This window comes from Microtus oregoni, unplaced genomic scaffold (assembly GCF_018167655.1).
Source record: "Microtus oregoni isolate MIOR12 unplaced genomic scaffold, Mior012 000024F_ref0000369, whole genome shotgun sequence".
NCBI lineage: Eukaryota > Metazoa > Chordata > Mammalia > Rodentia > Cricetidae > Microtus > Microtus oregoni.
The window spans coordinates 17027376-17051472 of NW_024543083.1; the positions used below are offsets into that span (position 1 = coordinate 17027376).

At 49.4% G+C, this 24097-nt stretch overlaps 1 protein-coding gene across 5 annotated transcripts in view; it reads right to left on the reverse strand.

Annotated features, from left to right (window-relative positions):
- The window catches only part of Tfdp1 (transcription factor Dp-1), a 43026-nt gene extending 19418 nt beyond the window's left edge, over window positions 1-23608 (reverse strand). Inside the window, exons 1-3 of one of the 5 annotated variants that reach the window (XM_041673943.1) lie at window positions 23561-23608; window positions 22665-22739; window positions 4027-4093 (exon numbers count right to left, since the gene is read on the reverse strand). In XM_041673943.1, the coding sequence (XP_041529877.1) occupies window positions 4027-4093; window positions 22665-22676 (79 nt within the window). In that variant the 5' untranslated portion in view covers window positions 22677-22739; window positions 23561-23608. Of the gene's footprint in view, window positions 1-4026; window positions 4094-22664; window positions 22740-22826; window positions 23196-23220 lie in introns of those variants that run through there. The other 4 variants (XM_041673942.1, XM_041673945.1, XM_041673946.1 and 1 more) reach the window with 4 other exon arrangements.
- Window positions 23609-24097: the final 489 nt, after the last annotated feature.

Here is a 24097-nt window from a genome sequence, read left to right on the forward strand (position 1 = left end):
AAGAAAATGCAGACACACTGTGGAGCAAAGCGAGCCCCATCAGCTAGAGAGCACAGGCCACATCTGGAGTACCCAGAGAAAGAGGCAGGAGGCCAGGCTGCTCACACTACAGTAGCCTACAGCAAGCAAGGAGCTGGAGATGCCACTTCCTACTATGACGACCCTGGGTTTGAAAATCTTAGGACTTCTGGAAAGGGGATCAGACTAGTGTGCAAACAAGAGACAGAGCCCTGGGTAATGGTGACTGGTAAAAGGCGGTCACCAGCACTACACCACTCTCAAGAGACTGTGGCAACGGCCAAGGGTCCAGTAACTGAAACCCCAGCAGAGACGGTGACTGTCATCCCAAAGATGTTCCCAGCACACACACAAGGATTGGGAAGGGTCTCAAAGCTTAGCACATGTGGACACTTCCAATTAAGCACACACGGACAGGTTGATGGCTCTCTGGGGAGCATATAACCCCTCAGTTACTAGGCAGAGAAAACTGTGCCTCTGGGAAAAACTGAGAGAGGCATCAGATACCTAAGGAAGTCCAATAGCTTCTGCCCCAACCCTGGGGCAGAGTGAGTGTTCAGGAAGGAGCTTCTGACAGGTCTTTAGGGCAGAACCCTGTGGGCAATTCAGAGTCACAGAGGTAAGGACAGCCGCAGGTAGCAGAGAAGTCTGAAAACACAGTACCACATGCTAGCAAGGACGTGAGCAGCTGGAACCCACCTGGCACTGGCAGGAAGAAAGTGCAAAGATGCAGCAGATGGTGGCCCCAGGGCCCAACAGCTCCAAAGTCACTCTCCAGGGGCAGTGAGCCCAGAGTGACAACACGTCACAGGCAGCCAGGACAGCTGTGTCAGAAAGCCTGCGGCGTCACATTCACTGCCCAAACTGAGTTTGGAAATGCAAACTGTTACGGGTTTGATGTATGCTTTAGGGGCAATGGGGGCTCTGAGTCTCAAAGACTGCCAAAGTCATGTCCATGTATCTGTCCACTGAGGCCCAATTACCCACTTCTTTCTGGCACACCAGTCTAGAAGCCTCTGTAAAGACTCACACTTGTAAGTCAGACAGTCTCTATGCTGGTGGGCCACATCTACCCAAGTGAAGGAGTTATAGGCAAGCCAGATGCTCCCCGTATAAAGATCTCCCTAGGGCCACACCTGTCAGGCAGCCTTTGGACCTGCCGCCCCACAACCAAGACCTCTCTCTGTGCACACATGAAGATTTCCACCACTGCTCCTCTGGAGGACACTGACAGGCATGACGGGAATGAAATAGGCCCCCCTGCCAGAGTATGAATGAATGGGTTTAGGGGGAGGACCCAACAGATTACAGTCACCCAGGCTCACCAGCACCAAGCAATAACAAAGCAGAAATCCCATCTCACCAGGGAGGGACCCTTCTAGGAGACAGGCTACACCACTGTCAGTCAAGCCACCATCCACAGAACTCTTCAGGGACTTCCCTGGTCAATTGGAATGTACCTGGCTTCCCTGGTAAATTGGAATGTACCGTAGGGCCCTGAGGAGACTGTGAACCAACCTAACCATAGACCAGATAAGAGAACACGTGGCAGGATGTGGGGCGAGTCTGGCCTCCATACTCCCCAGCTTCTCATCACCTCCTGGCCAATCCCTACTTGTTTTCAAGATCTGACTCAAGAGATGCCTCCAGCGTAGAATGCTGTGATGATTCTGGCTACAAGTGAGGGCTGGGTCCTGCTCTCATGCACAGGCACTGCTGGCTGTTTCCAAGACCAGGGCATGGTGCAGTGGAAGAACTAATGATCGCCATGGGCCCTAGTTCTAAAATGCACAAATGCACACACGTGCGCACGTGCACACACACACAGAGAGAGTTAGTCCCAATGTAGTGACAACAAATGATTCAATAGGCTTTTTACATCAACAACTAAGAAAACTCCATGAGCAGTTTGGAGGCAGCAGCACAACACTCCATCACCAGTGTCCCTCGGCTGGAAAGCAAAGGCAAAGGGACTCACTAGTGAAGACAGTTGTCTCAGCCTTCACCTGGGTGGAAATCTACTGCCGCTCCATCAACAAAGGAACACAAGGTTCTGCATGTGCTAAAGGGTTGTGTCTGGACAGCACAGGGCCAAGAAATCACACGTACTAAAAGTACCTGGGCTCCTGAGGCTCACGGCACTCCTCTGGGTATGTCCACCCAAGATATTTGTCAGGAACAAGGCTTGCATATCCCACAGACAGGCAGTTCTACGTGGGCAGATTCTCTAGAATGCTCACCCTTTGGGGAGTGAAGAAGGTCTAGAGAAGGGAGACACTGTTGTGCATTTTCCAGACATCAGAACTCCAAAACAGCATCCATGTACAGCATCTGTCACACAAGTTCAAGCCACTGCTTGTGAAGTGACAGGACCCCTAAGAACTGACTACCAACGCATAGGTGTCAGTCATTCAGTAAGCAGCACCAACCTGCCCCGAAGCTCGTGCAGGTGCAGAATTTGTTTGTCACAGGTGACAACAAAAGCCAGGGGTACAAGGAAACAGAAGTGAACAGCCTGACCATGATATGCACAGCATCTTAAAACATGTACCGCGTACATATCTTACATCCTAACCAGGTCAGACCTGTGTGCATCTAACCACACACGTGTGAAAAGCATGACTTGGCAGACCACAGCAGAGTTCAAAGCAAACACCAGAGGAGGGAGCATCATTCCAGGAAAAAGAGGTCGCTCACCTCCAGTTTCTTCGCCTCTATCACTTGGATAGGAAACGTTATGCCTGAAACTCCCACCAAAACCCTACTGTCCTGTTAGTGATACTGAAGTTCCTTTCTTATACACACAGAATGTGCCAACCACAAAGACAGACAGCACCCACATCTGTACCAGAGACTGTCCTGTCCCTACTTAACATCTGCAACGACTACCCCATCCCTACTAAACATCTGCAGAGATTGCCTGTCCCTACTAAACATCTGCACCAGAGACTGCCCGTCCCTATTAAACCAACAAGGAACCAGTCTCAGTAGACACACAGGCCCTGTACAACCCTCATAACTGATGGTCCAGTGTGTCCCACATAAGGAGTGGGGACCACACAAGTACCAAAGATGGGAGGTGGTGTTGAAGACTGAGGTCAAATCTCACTTCTATGCCCACACTGAAGTTTGGGAAAGTCACAACAGTGGCTCAGAACCTGGCCCCTGGGGGCTGGAAACAGATAATCCCTGAGCTCCAATACATATAGGATGGAAACCACCAGAAACAAATAGCATGACTGCACAAACACAGAGAAGGCCAAATAAGGGCCAGATCACAGTTCTTAAAACCTTAGAGCCTCTTCTGCATGCAGGAGTCACTTTCCTGAATTTCACTATTAAGAGAATAGCTACTTTTACATTTGCAAAGAGAAATCAGAAATAAGGAACTCCTAACAGAACACAGAACGCTGACAGGCCACGATTCATCTACCACACAGGCTGTACGTCCGTAAGGCCCTCGCCTGACCCAAAAGAAATGTTCTGGGGGACAACAGGACCTTTCCACAAGTTTGGTCTTTAGCAGAGCCATAGCACAAGGCCACAGTGCTTTGCAGAAACAGCTTGGTGCTAAGGGGATGGGATGCCACAGGGACTGGACAAAGCGGCAACACCACACATACACACACCACAACCCAGGGGGGTGAGCAGGATACTGGCAGCTGTTTGCTGTTACAGACACCAAGGCTAAAACACACTATGGGGTGTTGAGAAGGTAGGGTCAGCCTTTCATCTAGCACCCACAACTCCTACTGCACCAGTCACCCTGAAGGAATCACTAACACACAAGCACAAGCCTGAGAAGACACGCACTCCACATGGGAGCCCTGGGACTCATGGGGTGAGGCACCCATCTCTGGGCATAGAACACACACGCTGAGTCCCCTCTTCACACTTTCCTGCATTTCCTGACATCTCAAAGCGCTGCAGTGGGCCCTGCAGTCAGCAAGGCATTGACATACCACATAATCATCAGCAGACTTACATTTCCAGAACAGGCTCCCTTACCTTTCCCAGGACTAAGATTCTGGTCTATAAAGACCTTTAGTTCTCCGTTGGCTTCAATTAGACTGGCCTGCAGAGAGTAACAACAACAACAGTAAATACAACATCTCAAGAGCCACACAGCCAAAGTCTTTAAACACACCAGACCTAAATTAAACATACAAGCAGAGCAGTTACTGCTGTGCAGAATGGCATGGTGGCAGTGGAGGGAGCCCCAGTGCTACAATGCTTCCAGTGGCCACCATAGTTGGAAGAGTATGACCTGCAAATCCAGTCATAAAAAGCCAGAACTCTGATGGCAGAGGGAAATGGTCACCAGGTGATACGTGAGAGACAACAGCATCTGATAGTCAGCTGGAACACCAGGAAGGAATCTTACCAGACTCATTCTCATCCTCCTCCAGGAAACTGGAAAACTTTATTCCCGCCTTCCAAACAAAAGGCCAAGCCTGGAAGGGACACCATGGCTAGGCCCCTCCCAGGGGTAAGCCTCATTTACAACAAAGTCAACTGTCCGTGGCCACTGGCCTGAGGCAGAGGACAGGAGGCAGCAATGGAGCCCACTGAATGTCCATCCAAACACTCTTCCACAGAAGAAAAAGTGGTAACAGAAGTGAGAGAGAGGACAGTGGCCAAGAGAAGCTCAGCAGGATCCCAGTCTCCTACGTAACAGAAGGGAGCTGCCATAAGCCCCTGGGGACAGTGACAGGGCCACACGCAGGCCAGGCCACGGAGCTACCCAACTAAGGTGAAAAGAAAGCTGGCTGAATAAAATCACGTGGTAACACAGGAGCACAGACAGGTGCACCAGGATATTAAGAATGAATAAGGAGGGATTCAAATAAGGCCAGGTAGGTAAGAGCAAGAGGCTTAAGCCAGGTTAGTGAAGTTAAAGATCTAAAATCCAGGTATTTAAAGCCCAAGTTTAAAGCTAGGAATTAAGATAACACCAGGTAAATCTAAGGCACTGAGATCAGGTGACTAAAGCGGAGGTACAGTGAACGACTCAATGCAAGAATTTAACAGGAGTGCGAGTAGGTGCCTACATGAGCCCAGTGGGTATGCAGGCCGGGCGAAACAGCTAGCAATCTAAAGCTAATAGGCCTCGGCTGGAGTGTTAGGTTAAGAGTGGAGGAGCTGCTTCCAGGCTTGCTCAAGGTACAGGCTCTAAATCCAGCACCACCAGAATGAATAAGCAAACAGTTAAAAACTACTTTAGGGAGGAGGGCCAAATTGGGAGGACCAAGTTGGGAAGGCCAGTGGAAGGCCAAGAAATTAGAAACAGCAGGTAGCTAAGGTTTCCCTAAGCCAATAGGCAAAGGGAAGGCTAGTAGGTTAAAACTCACTGATGAGCCTGAAGAAGTTACAGCAGGATGGGTGAGACCTGAGGGCTATAATGACAAGAGAATGAAGCTTTTTCTATAAATCCACAAGAGCCAGGAAAGGAATACCCAGAGGACAGGCTAAGCTAATTAAAGTCAATGAATTAAACCAGAGAAAAGTCCAAGTGGCTGAGGCCACAGAGAGTCAAGTGGGGGAGGCCAGAAGTAAGGCAAGGTAGGTAAACCAAGACGTTAAGTCTGAGTAGGGAAGGTCAACTGTCAGCACAGCAGGAAACCCCAGGGAAATCGTGGGATAAGACACCGAAAGCCAAAGCTGTATGCATTAGACAGGTTAAACAGAGCCATGCTAACAACACCAGGTGGGCCAGACCAGGAGGCCAATGAAGCAAAGGTCAAGCCCCAGGGCCAGTGAGTAAGGGATACGGAATACCAGATCAGGCCAGGTAGGTACAGCCTGGAGATTTGGAACAGGTCTAGTGATCCCGAGTCCCAGTTTTAGCAATTATAGCTCAGAGCAATGTTCCTTTCCCAGACTCCCTCAGCTCCATGGGCTTAGGAGGGGGTAGGGTTCCTGGTAGAGCCACAACACACCACTGCTCCTGTCTCTTCCCCAATGGATCACCACCAGCTGGGTCTGATCAAGTAGGACAGACTCTTCCCCATGCTAGACAAGCAGGCACACGGCATTATCTCCTTTTGCCATTCTCCGGCACCAAATGACTATATTGGCCAATTCCCCAGACAAGCTTTGTGGAGTTCTACCGGAGAGCCGCTCTTCAAAGTCAGCATGCTACTTCTTGGCAAGTGTCCTCCCCAACTACCCACTGACCACCAAAGCAGCGTAAGGCAGAGCACCCTGGGATAGCAGCATTTGCTGTTTCTGGCAGAAAAGACTATGGATTACGGTGACACAGACAGAATCACCTCTTTCCTTGCCCTTTAAAGTGTCCGCTTCAATGGAACTCAAGTCTACCACACGGGAACACAACTGTGCTATGCTTGTGTTTCTAAGTTCTGTTATGCTACCACTCACAGAAACCAGTTTGACATCCACCACAGTAGAGATCACCTCCCCGAGGAAAACACAGTTGGCACGGGCAGGCTCTAGGAAGTTCCTCAGCCATGCTCCTCCTGCCTTGAGGGGAACCCACCATCCCAACTCCGGATGCTGCATCACTGCAGGCAGACACCCTAGAGACTAGGTGGCCTGTTCAGCCTCCATCTGACCCCAACAGGATCCCTATCTTCAACTCAGCCCTTGCCTCCTGCAGCGGACTCCAGAGAGCTCACTGGCCAGGAATGTCCAGCAGAACCCTCGAGGGTCAGATATGTAGTCAACGGGCAGACTTTCTCCACAAGTCTCAGTTTGGGGTCATCAAGCTCAAAAGTAATCAGGAAGCAATGGACCAAGACACGGGAAAGAAAGAGACATGAAGCCACAGAGGACTGCCAAACTTAGTGTGCCACACACTACTCCAGCCATGCCCGCAAACCAGAGTGATTGTATTCCCCAAATCCCAAGTAAACCCCTTGCTGATGCCCTGGTGCTTTTGTCTCTTTGTTTGGAACCCTTCCATCAAACCTGGATGGAAACCTAAGACTCGGCCTGCTGAGTCCCTGACCACCCACCCTGGTGTCTGGCTGGACTCTGGATGCACACCTGTGACCCACATGGTCCCTGGACAGCTCCCAGAAGGGGGTCATCCTTCATGACAATGTGTTCAGCAACATCCCCGATTAGTTCTCACTACATACCAGTCACACGTCCCAGTATGACAAACAAATTATCTCTAGATTGCAAAATTGCCCTCAGCTGAGAACCACTGGTTTTCAGGTACAATTTCACGACAATGCTTCTGACAGATCTATCTTCCAGAGCCAGCAGTAAATACACAGCTTTCTCCTCAGCCCCTGTTCAGTAGGGTCTATGATCAGCAGAAGACTCCTGGGCCAGCTGAGGCCCACCACAACTTGCCCCAGTGCATTATGGACAGAGGCAACTCTTTCACAACATGTGGGTGTCAACATCACAAAGAGAACATAAGCTCCCCTTTCCATAGAAGACATGAGAAAACAAAACCACTAGGGGTTCTCCTCACAGAGCCCTGAAACCAGCAACAGTCTCCATCTAGCTGACACTGGAGGTCAGCAGCCTTCTTACAGAGACCTGACCGTGCCAGAGAGCATGCTACCCTCCATCAGTATCTCAGACCACAGTATGCGGGAAAAGACACCCCACCCCCCACCCAGCAGAAGGGTCTGCTACAATCTAATGTCTGTTGCCCACATTCACATGCTGAATGCAGCCTTCACATAGAGGTAGGACATTCAGGAAACCGTGAGGACAGGGGATAGAGCCCTTGTGAAGATCAGGGCACCCACAAGAGGAACCCACAGAGCTGCCTGCTCCTTCACCATGTAGGCACACAACAAGAAGAAACCAGAAGACTTTTACTCCCCTGGAGCCTCCTTTTCTTCACTGTCCTTAATAATCTACCTTCAATCTACTTAAGAGGGAAATAAAGGCGGGGGGGGGGGGGGGCATAAGCCATTGCTGAGCAAATCTGTCTTTGATCTTGTACTGCAGCCACCCAAACTGTAAGAAGTAGATTTCATTATATCTTCATTACAGCAGCTCGGAAGGAGACAGCCGCCTCCCATCCGCCCAGCCTTACTGAACTGCTCTGTCGCACAGGCAGCTGAAATGCTAGTACAGCCAGCATGCTCTCTGCCCTGGGAACTGAAAAGCTGGCGTCTGGTGGGCAGGGGAGATTCTGTCACAGAGGTAGGAGAGCCTCCAGACGGCTTCAGATCTGTACAGCGTTCAACCCAAGACAGAAGTTCCTAGTTATGCCACTCACTGCACAAGCCTGACCCACAGACGCAGGAGGACCACAAATGTATGGTCACTGTCACCTTAAGCCGCCCAGCTCTGAGGATGCTTATAGCACAGTACCAGGTGACTAACAGTAGCCAAGTGGCCACTGAGCATATTCTGAAAGGATCTGAGTAAGCCCAGCATTATAGAGGGAGAATGCCGTACTCTACAGCTCCAGTTCTCTGTACCAGAAATGCACAGCTATGCTCATACGCACATCTACCCTGTCTGGAGGGGATTACAAAGGTGGGACCAGATGGGCTGACCAATGGTAAGGACAACAAGAACACACAGAAAGCACAAAATATTTTTCAACTTCCCTGGACTAGAGAAGGGCTGATGCAGATTCAACCCATCCTGTGGACTGACACTCTCCACACAGAGCCACCGAATGCAGCAGGAGGGGCTGCTCTGTGAGCCACACCCCTCTGTTTGTCCTTCCTGGCTCTAGGGAAGGGCAGCATAGAAAAGGCCTGCTGCAGCTCCCCTCCCTCCTCCCAAATTAGGACCACAGCAGAGCACTGAGTAGAGAGGCCAAAGGCTACTGGGGTTGAATGTGGCAAAGAAGAGCAATGTGCCCATGAGCACCAACCACCCTACTGATCTGATCACAGTATCTCCAGGGTCACATCAGGTACATCCAAGGCTATAAAGTCCCAGGTAGCCAGTGGCAATCATGACAGCAGCATATCTAAGGGTGGTAACTGACCTGAGTAGCCACATGACTCACAAGGTCCCCAGAAACACCCCCACCCCTCTGCCCACTTTCCATTACATTAGACATAGAAGTAAGTGCACTGGACTTTGCACTCCTGCAACACCTTTATGCTGGAGAGCCCAGCCAACTCCCAGGGAGACATTAACTATTCTCAAAAAAAAAAAAAAAAAAGAAAAGAAAAATATCTGCTGACACTGGCTGGTCTCTTCTAGTCTGCCCTAGGCAGGATTGTACTGTAAGAAACAGCAGCGGATGACAATGACCACAACAACGACCACCCCCATCCCCATCCCCCATTCAGAGAAAATGATGGATAGTCAACTCACCAACAGCAAACAGCAGAATCGTACAGGCTACTCTGTTCATTTAGCAACTCTTGCTGGTGCTTGCCAATGGCCAACTTTCATGAACATGACAGCACCAGTCTCAATGACAGTCCAGAGTGGTCACCACCACCATCCTTTTCTAAGAGCACCAGTGACTGCAATCATAGCCCTGCAGTTATGCTAACAGATGCACCAAAAGCAGACTTTTAAGTAGGACAAATGAAGCTGGATGAGGTACAGAGGTGTTCCTGCTCCCTCCCAGCTGCCCCCAGAGCTCATTTGAGGTGGTTCTCTCCCCACACATAATCCAGAGCCTTCCCAGTTTACAGCTTATCTATTTTTCTATTGCCCATCTCTCTTCTCTGCAAGACACCTGTCTGATGGGTGTGAGCACTGCCTGGCAGCCTGAGCACTGACCTCTGGCCAGAAACACTGTTGGCTATGTGGCTGGGATGCACAAAACAAGTAAACTACCATGAAGGCCAGGCAGGGAGGACCCGCAGGAACCCTTTGCTGAGGCTCTCCTGTTCAAGCCCCCCACTTCTCCTGTGTTCTATTTTCATCCTAAGTTCATAGAGACATGAAGTCATGAATATATGCCCTCATCAAAACCACTAGGAAAAGTATTATCTCAGCAGTTTCCTGTTTCACCAGCCCGTCTAAGACAACCATGAAAACATAACAATCTCCTTAGGAAACACATGAAGGCAGGCAGAGACCTCTGCCATCTTTGAGGATACAGATGATAAATGAATAAAGTAACATGCAGATGTTAAAAACCACATCGTGTCAGAAATACATTCTCCTCAGCAGCTCAAAGTGTGTGGGTAGCCTAAGGGGTCAAGAAATCAGCTCTGAGGACACCTGGGAAGGAGGCCCCTAGGCAGCCTGTCAGGGAACCTGCAGCAGCAAATTGGATTCTCCTGGGAAATCTAGTCATTTGTCTGGCAGCTGCGGTTACTTTCCTTCACATGTCAGGACAGACAGACACTAGTCCCTTCCACACAAGCACCAGGCTGGGTACCCCACAGCTCTGAGAGGCCTGTACGTGTGCATGACCTGATCTGTGGGCACACCTCTCGAGTGATGCCTCTGTAGACCCCCACAGGTGAGGAAGGGCTGAAGTCATTACACACCCTGCGGAAGGTGGGCCACTGACCTCACCAGACACAAAATACATGTAAACTTCAGAGCTTGCTGGAGAACTGAGCCCTAGCAAAGTTGGGCCTGCTGGCTACATGTTAATCTCCACTCATGGTGTCAAAACAGCCACCACCTCTCAGCATTCTCCTGAGAGCCAACATGCCTATTGTGGTCAGTCAGCTTCTCCAAATGTATATAAAGCTGCACCTAGACTCCAGCAACTGGGAACACGACACTGCTGGTCATCATTCCTCTCGGGTAATGTCCCACAATCCCGTCTATGCACTACTAACCTGGAGAACGTTCCCTCCAACAGTACTGAACAGTTTAATTCCTGAAACCATACTCCAGTATTCTCCTGACTCCCGCGTGCTGCACAACAGGCCAAGCTGGCTGGAACTATGCAGCCCCGAGGCACCTAAGAGCCTGGCACAGCCCCTACCTGGGAAGTCAACCTCCTGGGGAGCCACTGTCACTTCTGGAAGCCATCTGTGCCTGCAGCTTGGGCTATCCTGGCCTAGGGGAGCCCTGAGCTCTGTCTGTGCTGTTCTTTACTCTGAGAAGTTGCCTGATTCAATGTCTTAGAAGAAACTAAGGATGCCCTCCCTCCAGTCTGAGGGACAGAACCCCTGCAAGAAAGGTAGTGGGCAGCCGAGAGTTGGTGAAGACCAAACCCTGAACAGGCTCACCCAGGTGGAACGAGGCCACCCCACACCAGCCACACTCCCTCTTCAGCACAAACCAACTGAGCCAAGAGGTGCTGTGTGATGCAGACTCTTGGTTACCACAGGGACAGTCTTATAAGCCACCTAGGTCTTCATTACGGTGTGCCAGAGCGGCAACCACAGCCAGTATGAAACCAAAGGCTACCATATCTGGAGCAGATTCCACGTTCATCTAACAAAACATCACAAACATACCCCAAGTGGAGAATACCAAGTGGATACAGGGCCGAGCAGGGCCAATCTGTAATAGCAGAATGGGGACAATGCAGCTGTAAAAGATCATCGAATCCGCAAGCTGGGATCAACAGGGAGGAAGCCAACCTGGAAGACTCAAGGCCTCCAAGCCACTGTCCTGAGTGAGGACTCCCCAGAATAGACCTGAAAGCTACATGAAAAAGCCAAGACTCAAGGCTTTGCTACCAGGCCTGTGAACACCTGCTGGGAAAACACTGCCCCTACAAAACTGCCTAACAAAATCGGGGGGGGGGGGGGGGGACGCGGCGGCAATATTTGAAAATGTTAGAAAACTGATGAAATAAAAATTTCTCATGAAAAGAGGCATGTATAAAAGAGCACACCTTTAATACCGGCACTCAGGAGGCAGAGGCAGGCTGATGTCTATGAGTTTGAGGACAGTCTGGTCTACAGAGTGAGTTCCAGGACATTCAGGCTACAAAGAGGCATGCTAATGCTTGCCTAACTCGTGCAAAAGCCCCAAGTTCAATCCCCAGCACCACAAAAAGAACCATTAAAAAATATAGAAGCCAGGCACAGTGGAATACACCTAAAATCCTCACTATTCCACAAGTGGAAGGATGACCTGAGGCCAGGAGTTCGAGGCTGGCCTTGGCAACATGGAAGAGATGATCTCAAAAGAGAAATGGAGAAAAAGAGCTCTGATCCAGGACCATGCCAGACAATAACCACTCCGACTCCCTCATCTGAAAAGACATGTTAAGTAGGCATATTAGAGGCCAACCTGAAGGGCTCCAGCAAAAGATGCGCGCGGTCACATCTCAGACACCAGGAAACATAAACTGAAACCAGTGTTATCAGCACACACCCAACAATGTGGAGATGCCTGCCAAGAAGCTAGACAACATGCATTATCCTTACAAATACGGCAGGAGGGGCAGGTGCAAGGGCTCATGAGTGGCCAGCTTGTCATGGCCCACACAATACCAATCAATATACAGCAGCCTGTGTGTGACGCTGAAGGCTGTACACAGGACTCTGGGATAGCTCATCAGCAGAGTGTTTATCTACTGTGTATGGGGGTCATTTATATTATAGCCACAGGACACAAGAAGAAACAACTAAATAATGACATGAGCAGGTGGTCAAACAGCTTTCACAAGTCTGGGAGATGGTTCAGGAGGTAAAACTTTGCTATGCAAGCCTGATGACTTGAGTCTTAATTCCCAGAACCCACTTAAAAAGCCAGGAATGGGAGTAAATACATACATAAAATCCTAGCCGTGAGAGACAGAGACAGGGACCCTACGAGCTTGATGGCCAGCCAAGTCTATAGCCAGGCAGTAAACTCCAGGTTAAGTAAAAGACTATCTCAAGAAATGAGGCAGTAAGCCAGGCATGGGAACACATGGCTTTAACCACAGAGTTCATGAGGCAGAGATAGGTGCTCTCCCTGAGTTCAGGGCTAGCCTAGACTACATAGTAAATTCCAAGGCTAGATAGTGAGCTACTGTCTGAAAAAATAAATAAAAATAAGGTACAGAGTGATTGAAGAGGCTATCCAATGCCAACCACTGGCCTCTACACGGGTGTGGCACAGATACATACACATGCACACATATGTTCAGACTGTAGATTTTAAGATTCAGAGCTGCTGCCAGGTGGCCACAGCGGCGCACACCTTTAATCCTGGCACTTGGGGGGCAGAGGAAAGTGGATCTGAGTTCGAGGCCAGTCTGATCTACAAAACGAGTTCCAGGACAGCCAGGTTTCACAGAGAAAACCTGTCTCAAAAAAAAAAAAAAGATTCATAGCTGCCTTTTACGGTACATTTTACTCACTTAAGGTATTTTTAAGTTACAGAATACTAGAAAAAAAAAAGACAAAATACCTTTACAAACAACATAATCAGAAAGAACAAAAGGGAAAAGCCACTACTAGCACAATTTCTAAAGAGCAATCAGCCTGCACGCAAGGACTCTACAGCAAACCAAAGCAGCCCTGAAGGTCAGAAGCTCGACTCAGAGAGAGCCAGCACTGAAAAAAAGGCAGATAGATGGCTGGCAGGAAAATGCAAACAAGCTGTCCTCCTCACCATCACTGAAGAAACTCTGCAGACCCCTCAAATAATGAAATGACGATGCTGCCTCTGGCCGTCCCCCCTCCCCACCTTTGATCCTTAACCTGGAAATAATTCCAAGAATCCACAGGAAGCCAAGCCCCTTTCTACAAGAACATCCATCAAAGACTTGCTTAAATCAAGGCACCCTACAGCAGACAAATGTTCATGTCACGTCCTTGGCAGATGACCATGGCCATCTTATAGCAAGCACTTATTCACATTCTGGGATCAGGAGCTGGGTCAAGTGTGCAGATGCTGCCTTGTGGTAGGGCCTTATTAGGGGACCTATTCAGAAAGACGTGCCCATGCCTCATTACCTCATTCAATACCTTCCTGACTCTGCCACCTTTAGGAAAAGGTTGTACAGGAGTAGACCAGTGACAGTGGAGTAACAAGAATGCCTCCAACAGGCCCATTAAAATATCAAATTCCAGAAACCAAGGGGAGTCCTGAGCTGACACGCAATAATAATGAACTGCCTTGGCTTATATTAGCCAGGTTCTGTTTGGGGCTTTGTAGGGGAAGGGGTGGGAAAATGGAACTCAGGTAGTCTCCACCAAGTCATGCCTGGCCATACCTGAACCATGCGTGCCTTGGGTGTTTTAAAGAGTTATCCCAAAACATATAGCTTACTTGATGGCTATTCTAAGACAGGACAACAGAGATATCGGCTACCAGCACAATCTCTCTGTGTGTCTATAAGCATTTTTAAAATGCTTAGAAAAGGCTATAAAGATAGCTCATTCAGTAGTACTTGCACACAAGTATGAGGAACTGAGTTCAAGCCCCAGAAACCACAAAAAAGACAGGTACAAAATCTCAGCACTGAGTTTACGTAACCCATAAACTGAAGGCCAGTGAGTCCCCACCTCAGAAGACAAGGTGGACGCCATCTGACAAACACCCAAGGCTGACCTCACAAATGCTCATAAGGACACAGACACACATAGGTACACGCACTCACACATGTACTCAGGCACAAGCATGTGCACATGTTATTAGGGCCAGTAGTGATAGTACACACTGGTAACCTCAGAATCAGGGAATGAGGGAGGCTGAGACATGTGAATCCTGAGCTCAAGACCTACATAACAAGAACCTATCTCAAAAAAAAAAAAAATCCATAGAAGAGTATCAACCACATGTTTATATGTGCTGTTATGAAAAAGCCTAGGGCAAAATGCTGAATAAACAGTTAGGGGGTTGCCACATACATGCCTGTGGAAGGGCTGGAGAGCACTTGCTGTTCTTGCAGGGGACCTATATTTGGTTCCTAGCACCCACAAGGTGAATCACAACTATCTGTAACTCTAGTTACAAGGCAACCAATGACCTCTTCTGGTCTCACAGGAACTAGGCATGCACATGGTGCACATACATATATGCAAGCAAAACACTCATACAAATAGCATTTTAAAATCTTTGTAAAAAGCATTAAAAAAAACCACAGATGGCTGGGAGATAAACTCAAAAAGTATTTATGAAGATTCAAACTTTCCAGAGTCTGGAGAAGGGAGAGAACGGCTGGCATATCAAGAGTTGCCAGAGCAGGAGACCTACATGCATTCTGAAGGTTAAGATGCAGAGGATGGCAGGATCAGAGACAGGAGTTATGGAGGAGAGCCCTTGAACACAGTCAGAGGGTTTGAGCTAAATTCACTCTTGACTAGCACAGGTGAGGCCCTAGATTCAATTCTTCTAGTTCTACCTAAAGAAAAGGAGAGTAGGGGGTGGTGGAATCAGCTATGCACCATCCCTCACAAGCATGCCTCTGCCAAGTTCTCCTCCCATGCTCAGACCCGAGGCCAGACCAGCAGACCATGGTTGCCTTGCCTGACAGGACATGGCCCCTCTAGCACTGTGTGTGCTTACCTCCAGAACAGCAGAGTTCACATCTTCCTCCCACAGGCCACCAAGCCCAATAAGCCCAATGTCCAGAATCACCTTCAGTTCTGCTGCCCGTGTATAGCTGGGTTCAGGGCTCCCTCCCAGCCTCAGCCCTTCCTAACAAGATTACGTACATTATGGGTGCTGTTACTATAGATTTGGTCTTCCTAGAGGCAGGCAGGCCACAGAATCTGCTGCAGCCTCAAATCCTAATTCTTCCAGAAGATACCAAATGATTCTTCATTACACAACAGACCCAAATACACAACTACCTGGGAGAGCTGCCAGGTAGCTAACTGTCCAGGTTTGTTATATCCCACTTCCTGGTGTCACAGGGCAGCTTTGGAAAGGGAGAATGAAGTACTACCAACGGTGGATGGCTGGGACACACAAAGTAATTACCGCAGGAACAGTTAGGGCAGGTGGGGTTCCACTGAGCAGGAAGTGGCTGCCCCACAGCACAGAACTTCATTTTCTTGCTCAGCTACAACAGCTGCCTTGCTCCCTGCCACTTTGCTAAACCAGGCATGCACTGCATTCTAAAGGTAACAACCTAGAAACGCAGCTCTCAAGAGTTAGTCCTCCACCTGCAGGCTCTGTGCATGGAGGAATACACCGATACCACAAATGGAGGGTCAGCCAACCTATAAGCACAGCACTCAGGCCATCTCTGTCATGTTGAGGCAAATGCCTGTCTTCTAGGTCACGCTATTTCAAACAAGTGACCGAAGAAAGAATAGAGGGATTGCTGAGAGAGCTTCTAAACCAATACTCCTTGTCAATAACTGACTGGCCCAAAAGCATACCAGACCAGAGATAGATGTGACTTGGAAGAAGACATACGTGAGGACCTGACTTAAGCACCTACATAAAAGTTGAGGCTAAGGCTGGACTTAAACTTGTCACTCTTGCAGAGGACCCAGGTTCATTTCCCAGTATCCATGAGGCAACTCAAAACTGGTTGTGACTCCTATTCTATGCACAGTAAAATATCTTAATCCAAATCCCAGGGCCTGAGAGCTTCCCAGAGTTACAGCATATTCCCAGCATGGTTTCAACACCCAACATCTTAAAAGGCAAAGCAGTCTACAAATAAGACCTCCAAGGACGCAGGAGTGATGCAGCAGCTAAAATGGTTTGATAGGTCACTACCCTACATCATATGCAACCACTAGCGTGAAGCTAGGCCTCAGAGAACCATTTTGGTTTTACTTAAGATTTATTTTTCTGCTGGGTATTGTGTCCCACACCTTTAAACCTAGCACCTGTGAGGCAAAGGTAGGAGGATCTGAGTTCAAGGCCAGCCTGGTCTACAGAGCAAGTTCCAGGACAGCCAGAGCTACACAGACAGACCCTGTCTCAAAAAAGAAAAAGAAAGATTTATTTATTTGTATGAGTTTTTTGCCTGCCTGTATATGTGTACCACATGCAGGCCTGGTGCCCTTGGAGGTCAGAAGATGGGGTCAGACACCTGGAACTGGAGTTGCAGATGGAGTTACCATGGAGATACCATATGTGTACTAAGAATCAAACCCAGGTCCTCTGCAAGAGCAGCAAGTAGCCTTAAGCACAAAGTTCCAGGCTCCAGCCTCAGAAAATCTTGATGGTCACGCCAAAGAACTATAGCCAGCACCATGAGAAATACCTATAATTCCAGTACTCAGAAGGCTAAAACAGAAGGGTTGTGAGTTCAAAGCCAGGTAGACTATGAATTCAAGGGCCAGAAGGACAACTTACTTAGACTATGCCTCAAATAAAATGAAAAAGCAGGCAGGCAATGAAGCTTAGCGACAGAATCCAACATAAGCAAATCACTAGAATTAACCTCCAGTACTATTAAAAAAAAAAAAAGGAAACAAAACAAAAACCCAACTCCCTACAAATCATCGACATTTGTATTAAAATTCAAAGTATGGGGACAGTGAGATGGCTCAGAGGGGGGTAAAGGTACCTGTCACCAAGCTGGTAGCCTGAGTTCAATACCCAGGACCCAAACGGTTGGACAAATAACTACTTCCTGGAAGCTGCCCTCTCATCTGACATGGTGTATGCATTTGCACATACACACATGCGTGAATGCACAAGTACACACATACCCACATGTACACGTCATTTTTTAAAATGTTTTAAATCCAAAGTATGTTCTTCTTAAGTTTATAAATAGATTAAAAAAAATGGGAGATCAAGAAAAAGAATGAGGAAAATATTAATTTCTATATCCTTTTTATATTTTAGTCAAGAGTCCCTCTATATACCCCTAGCTGACCTAGAACTTGATATGGAGAATAGGCTGGCCTTGAACTCACAGAGATCTGCCTGGCTAGAATTAAAGATACATGCCATCATGCCCGGCTCATTCCTAAAAATTTTTTGACAAGATACAATTCATTATATTCTATCAGGCTGAGCAAGTTTTACAGCTTGTGGCTGTTGCTGAAGTCTATGCTGGAGAGGCAAAGTTAAAATGAGTGCTTTCCAACAGCCTGGTACCACCACAGTGGTCACCTGGAATGGTCTTTCTAGAACTTGACAACTCAGAGACACTACACGTGTACAGTGGTGCACACACATCACAATCACCCTTCAATGATTTATCCTCAGGGTCATAATGGATTTGTAACCATTTAAGACTGATCCTGGAAGCCACAGAAGCCCCAGGAATGTACATGTTCAAGGCAAGAGGGCCAGGTGCCTTTCCGCCTCCAGATTCCAGCCTCCCCCTTCCCAGAATGCTAATGTCAATAGGCCCTCCTGAATGACCTCTGTACTCTGGGCTTGAGCAGCTAAAACCTGGCCCTATCCATCCCAACACACCAGCTCTCTTTGCTATGAAGAGCCTGGAACACTTGAAATCTAGGAGAGTGCCATGTCCAAGTGTCTTTGTTCTCTATCCACAAAATCAGAACTGGATATTCTAGGGACAGTACATGCAGGAAACGGAAGCAAGTAGACTTGCTCTCCAAACAGCAGTTTCGGTCTGTGGATAAAGGCTGTAACAGCGACCACTGGACTCAACTACACTGTGGTTCATTTCCCATATTAACTCGCTTCTTCAGTAGCAACTGTCTCCAATTCTGCAACATGTCAAACAACCACTAAAAAGACAGCAACGGTAGGTATGACAGTCGCATGAGAGCAAGGCTAGAACGATGAGATGTCCTGCGGGTGACTGCATGTGGGATGCTGTAGAATGCTGTACGAGTGCTCCTGCAGGCATCTGTTTTCAGGGAGGTCTCACTTGAGGACCCAGCCTGAATCTGAGTGGCACCATTCTATGGACTGGGGCCTCATACTAAATAAAAGGGATAGAAGGCATCAGCCGGCACCTGCATCATCTTTCTGCTTTCTGACCACAGACTTAGCACCCTCCAACACACCTTCACTACCACAATGGTCTCTTCAGACTGGAGGCCAAAGAAACCTTTGCTTAGGTTGCTTTTGTCACAATAATGAGAAAAGAAACTAACACGGAAAACTGGTACTGAGGAATGGACTACGGTAGGATAAGCCTGATCCATGACTTGCAGCTCATGGTGTAAAGAACACCTGGAATGTTATAAGCAAACTTACCATGCCATTCTGGTGGGCATTCAAAATGGAAATGTGGACACTGAAGGCCAGGCTCACAAAGTGTCACAGGGGAACAAGGATTCTATTGGGAACTGGAGTAGAGGCCACTTGTGTTACATTCTGGCAAACAATCTGGCCATGCCCTTAAAACTGGAATGAGGGCAAATTTAAAAGTAATAGGCTAAGAAGCAGTCTGGTGAAAGAGATTTCAAGAAGGCATGGCATCCAGGCTGCGGCACGGTTGCTGCTACCTGCTCAGTCAGATGGTGAAAAGGAGCATGAAGATAAAGGAACACGAACGAGTTTAAAGCTGCAGGTCAGGAAGATGCAAACAAAACATCTATAATCGAGGGGACAGCTCACACTTTGCATTAAGACAATAAAGGTCCAATTGGTAAAAATGCCAACTACAGATGGCAAGATGGCTCAGCAAGTAAAAGCAAATCTGGCAACCTGAGTTCAATCCCCAGAGCCCACATAAAGAGGCAAGGAGAGAATAATTCCATAAAGTTATCTATATCCTGGTATCTATATACAACATGGCATTTGCGCATACATGCAGAAACACATACATACTTGTCCACATAACAATAGTGCTTTTTTTTTAAGAAAATGAATTTATTTCAAAGAAAGAGCTTGAACTGAGAATGACATCAAATGAAAACAACCACTTAGGGAAGCATTTCCCCAAATTTAGCTGACAAGACACAGAAGGTCACTACAGCCATAGTGGAAGGGCCATCTATCTCAAACTGGCAGCAGAACCTGACACTGTCCTCAGGTTGATTTTTGCAGGCATGCAAAATATAAGAAGGGGCAGGGTTGACGTCCTTGCAAAGGGGCTGAGAGGCCACTGAGTGAAGCTGGAAAGGTAAACCCTGAGCTGCAATAGAGACCTCTAGATACAGGGTCTATCAGGGCAAGATCAAGGAACATCTGCCAAGGAAAACGGCAAGCACAAAATAGAGCAAGCCCAAGAAAGAGGCCTCAAGTGCTACCGGCAGTGGTACTAAAGGGGCAAGGCTACCCGAGTCTGCCAAAGCCGAGGATTCCATCCCAGGTCCAAGACAGCAGAAATGGAGCTGCACGGTTTGGCGTCTGACCTACTGAATTCTGGTCCTGCACTGGTCTGGTCTCTGTTATAGGAGTAGGCAGAGGACACGTGGAGAGAGGAGGACAACTTACGGGGAGTCAGTTCTCTCCTCCACCACATAGGTCCCAGGGATCAAACTCAAGTAGTCAGGTCTGGCAAGCAAGCCATCTCAACAGCTGGGATTTAGGGTTTTGAACAGTATTCGAAATGTTAAAGATTTTAAAGGCTAGTGCCCAATGGACTACAAAAGCATCTTGCCTTAGGAGATGAGCCTCTAAGGTTCAGGGATGGAATGTTAAGATTTAAAATGATGTGTCTGGTGTCAGGCTAACAAGGCACGGTGTACTTGCGATAGTTAATCCTCATTGTCAACATGATCAAATTTATAATCAGCTAGGAAACCTCCTCTGGGCATGTCAATAACGGTGAAATCTCCTGATGTCTGGCAAGTCAAAGAATGCAGTCTTCCCTGTAAGACTGCACAACTCCCCAGGCAGCAAGCATTTGGCTGACCTTGGGAAAAGACATTCACAGTCTAAGACATACCCCCTCATACCAGGCCTCTCCAGCCCCTACAGCAGGGTCATCACAGCTCGTCCTATACATGTTCCACAGGGACACTCTGCAGCATCTCAGGACAGCAATGCAGGCAGGCATCCCAGAGCACCTGCAGGCACTCACCACCCCTCCCGCAACCGCTCCTTATTTTCCTGCACACTCCCACATCTTCCCAGATCAGCTTTCTTGTCCTTCATGGAAGAAATCCTTTGCCAGATCAACATAATCTTCTGCCATCCCATCCTGCTCCCTCGTAACTGCCAGCCCTGCCACATACTTTGCTGTTCCCAGGGAACCCAACTCACCTGCTCATCTGCCTGGGCATCTGCTGAAGCAGAAAACCCCTAAGCTACTTCTCATCTTTATCCTTTCCGAGTCTTTTCCATAATGACCCAGAGCTTGACTTCTGTTCCATGCCGGGTCTTACAAGCTGTACTTTATAGCTAGATTTCCTGAGCATCAAAGTGCTTAGAAAACTTTAGTGTGTCTCTTTTTTTCCTTTGGCACAGGCTACAAAGACCCTTTCTGAAATGCAAACATCACATTCTATGTAAAAACATGGTTGGCTACAGAAAAGGCCCAACCTTTGACTGTCCACAGTCTCTGCTTCTAGCCTGAAAACAGGGAGGGCCACTTCCCCTCTGCCCGGGTACTGGTGGCCTGTGAGCATGTGGGCAGGACTCAGCTTCAGCACCAGCCCAGCCACGCCACAGTGGATAACCCCAAACCAGCTGGCCCATACTCTCAGTGTGATGGGAGATCCTGACCACCTGTCACCACCCTGTCCCCAGGGACACGGCACATGGAATGGGGAGTGAATAACGCCAAACTAAGACGACAAGCCCCTGAGCATGCAGACTCACTGAAGTGAAAATAGTCCCCCAAATGAGACCATGCCAGTAGGCTGGCCTCATAAAGGCACGGGGGCCAGTACCCCACTTACAAACCATTTACCACATGCAGTGACTTTGTGGGCATGTGCTCAGCAGCATGTCTCGTGTTAGGTAGGGCACACATATGGAGGGGAGTCGGGGCATGGGTGTAGGTAAACAACCGGACATGACAAGATCAAGCTAAAATCACACATGGTGGTGATTTCAGGTGACCTATACGTGGTCTCCCGGGGTGTGACATAACTCCCAAAAGAAGGCCCAGTGCTTGATGACATGGAGAGAGGTACTGTGGACCCGTGTGGAGCATTCTTTAAGCATAGCTGAGGCCTTAGGGCCTCCAGGCAGTGGCCAGGACTCAGGACCTGTACCTGGTCCCACACCAGACACAGGGTCTCTACACCCGGGCACAACTCCAGCTGCGTCTCTGCCCGTGTTTCTGAGGCTACACAGCAAATACACGGATCTAATATTCACAGAGCGGTGACTGCTGAGGAACACTGGAAAGGAGACCAACTGTGCTGGAAGACGCCAAAATGGTGTTGCAGAAATGTATGTGATCAACCACACGGACTATAGTTTGCAGCCTAAAAGCCTACGTCTCCATACCTGCTCCAAAAAAAATTACTCAAAATATCTAGTAGTTTCAAGGTAAATATAAAGGCTAAACCAACCAGCATTTCCGCCGTGTTTCATTAATCGTCAAATGTCATCTTTCTGACAAAAATGTGCCCAAACAAGTTGATATTCAATCCATCAAAGCTCAGTTATTGTCCTACATACTACATAGAACAAGCACAGCCTAAGTTCCATGTTGACAGCTCTCCTGTGTGGAAACCCACTAACACACAACACCCCCCGACACACATTCATTTGACCTCAGAGGTGTATTCGATTTTTTTATTATTATTATTATTTAAACAGTCTGGATAGATTAGGGAAAAATCAAGGCTGCATCATCCAACCACAAGTAATGTGTCAGGCTTCAGATGACAAAGAACCCGTATGCAAAGGGGGAGGCACCCACCTACTGTTCCTCCATCCCTCACCGCCATCCCAGTTCCTGCGTGTAAAAATGTAAAATGTCTGAGGATAAACCACTGCCATGCAAGTATGGCCACTCTGAAATAAAAAGAGAACACTGCAACGAGCCGTCGGCTAACATGTCTGCGGCACGAAGCGATCATACTTACATCTTTTGCCATGTTACCAGATCCAGGAAATCAAGGCTGTAACTGCGTACCCTCCACAGAAGAAACCGGACAGATCTGGTAAAAAGGAAGGATAGGATCAGTGAGTGAGAATGAAAAACGAAGTTTAACAGACCTCGCATTTCAAAGGAAACATCTCCCCACCAGCACGAGGCAGGCCTCCAGGCAGCAGGGGCCTTTCTTGCACAATCCCGACAGGAGAGCTAGCCAAGCAGGTCCCACACGGGGACTTTAAGTCACCTCTCCAAATGGAAATGCTCCCTGCGGCCACCAGCAGCTCCCACTCGCAGCGGGGGGCCAGAGCCCGACCCCTCGGTGGCAGAGCGGGCAGAGCGGGTCGCAGCCGTCAGGCTCACCCCACCTGGGCGCGCGGGCCCCGTCTGACCTCAGGCCCCACCGAGGCACAAGGCCCCCCACTCGGGCACACGACACCGTGCGGCTCCGCCCGGCCGGGCCGGAGCAGGCCCTCGGGCTGCCAAGACCCCAAGATGCCGCCGACCACTCTGACAGGTGGGCTCCCCCCGCCCGCCCGCCCCACCTGTCACTAGGCCCGGCCACCAGCCCCGCGCGCCGGCGCGGAGAAAGCCGGAGGGTGGCCCGGACCCCTGCCCGCCGCCCACGCCACGCCGCGTCGAGGCCGACTCTGGGCTGAGGCTGGGCGGCGGGCGGGATGCAGCCGGACGCGGGAACCGGGCTGGGGCGGGAACGGGGCCGCGCGCCCAGCCCGCGCCCTCCCGTTCGGCCGGCCGGCGCCCCCGCCACACCTGGCTGGCCGGCGGGGCGCGCGGGGCGGACGACGGGGGCGCGGGGGCGCCGGCCCGGAGGTCCGGCCCTGGCGGTCCCTGCCCTGAGCCAGCGGCGCCGGGACGCGGGCTCACCCTGGGCCGAGCGTCGGGCCGGCGTGACGTGCGCGCGGCGCGGTGACGTGGGCGGCGGCGGGCCCGCTCCGCGCAGCGCGCCTGCGCGCCTTTTCGCGCCTTCGGCGCCCTCCTCCTCCTCCTCCACCAGCCGCTCATCTCCCGCGCCTCTCGCCGGTGCTACCCGCCCTGGGAGAGGGGAGGGGCCTGTGCGCGCGTGCGCGGGTGGCGGGACTCGGCTGGAGACCGCCCGCACTGAAAAGTGCTGCGCGCGCCGGCATGTGCGCATGGAGGCCACGTGTGTGCGCTCCTCAGTGTGTACACCAAGGGCCAACTGTATGCATATTTGTGTGCATGCGCAGGGAATAGAAGGCCACGTGTCTGCTTCGGTGTGTGTACATGTGCCATATCTGCATGTACATGTAGAAAGGCCACATGTGGCCACACCTGTGTATATGCAAATAGTGTAGATGTATACACGTGCATATGCATGTGGTATGAATCGTGTGTGTGTGTACTCCTGAACATATATACATAAAACCCTCTGAGCGTACAAAT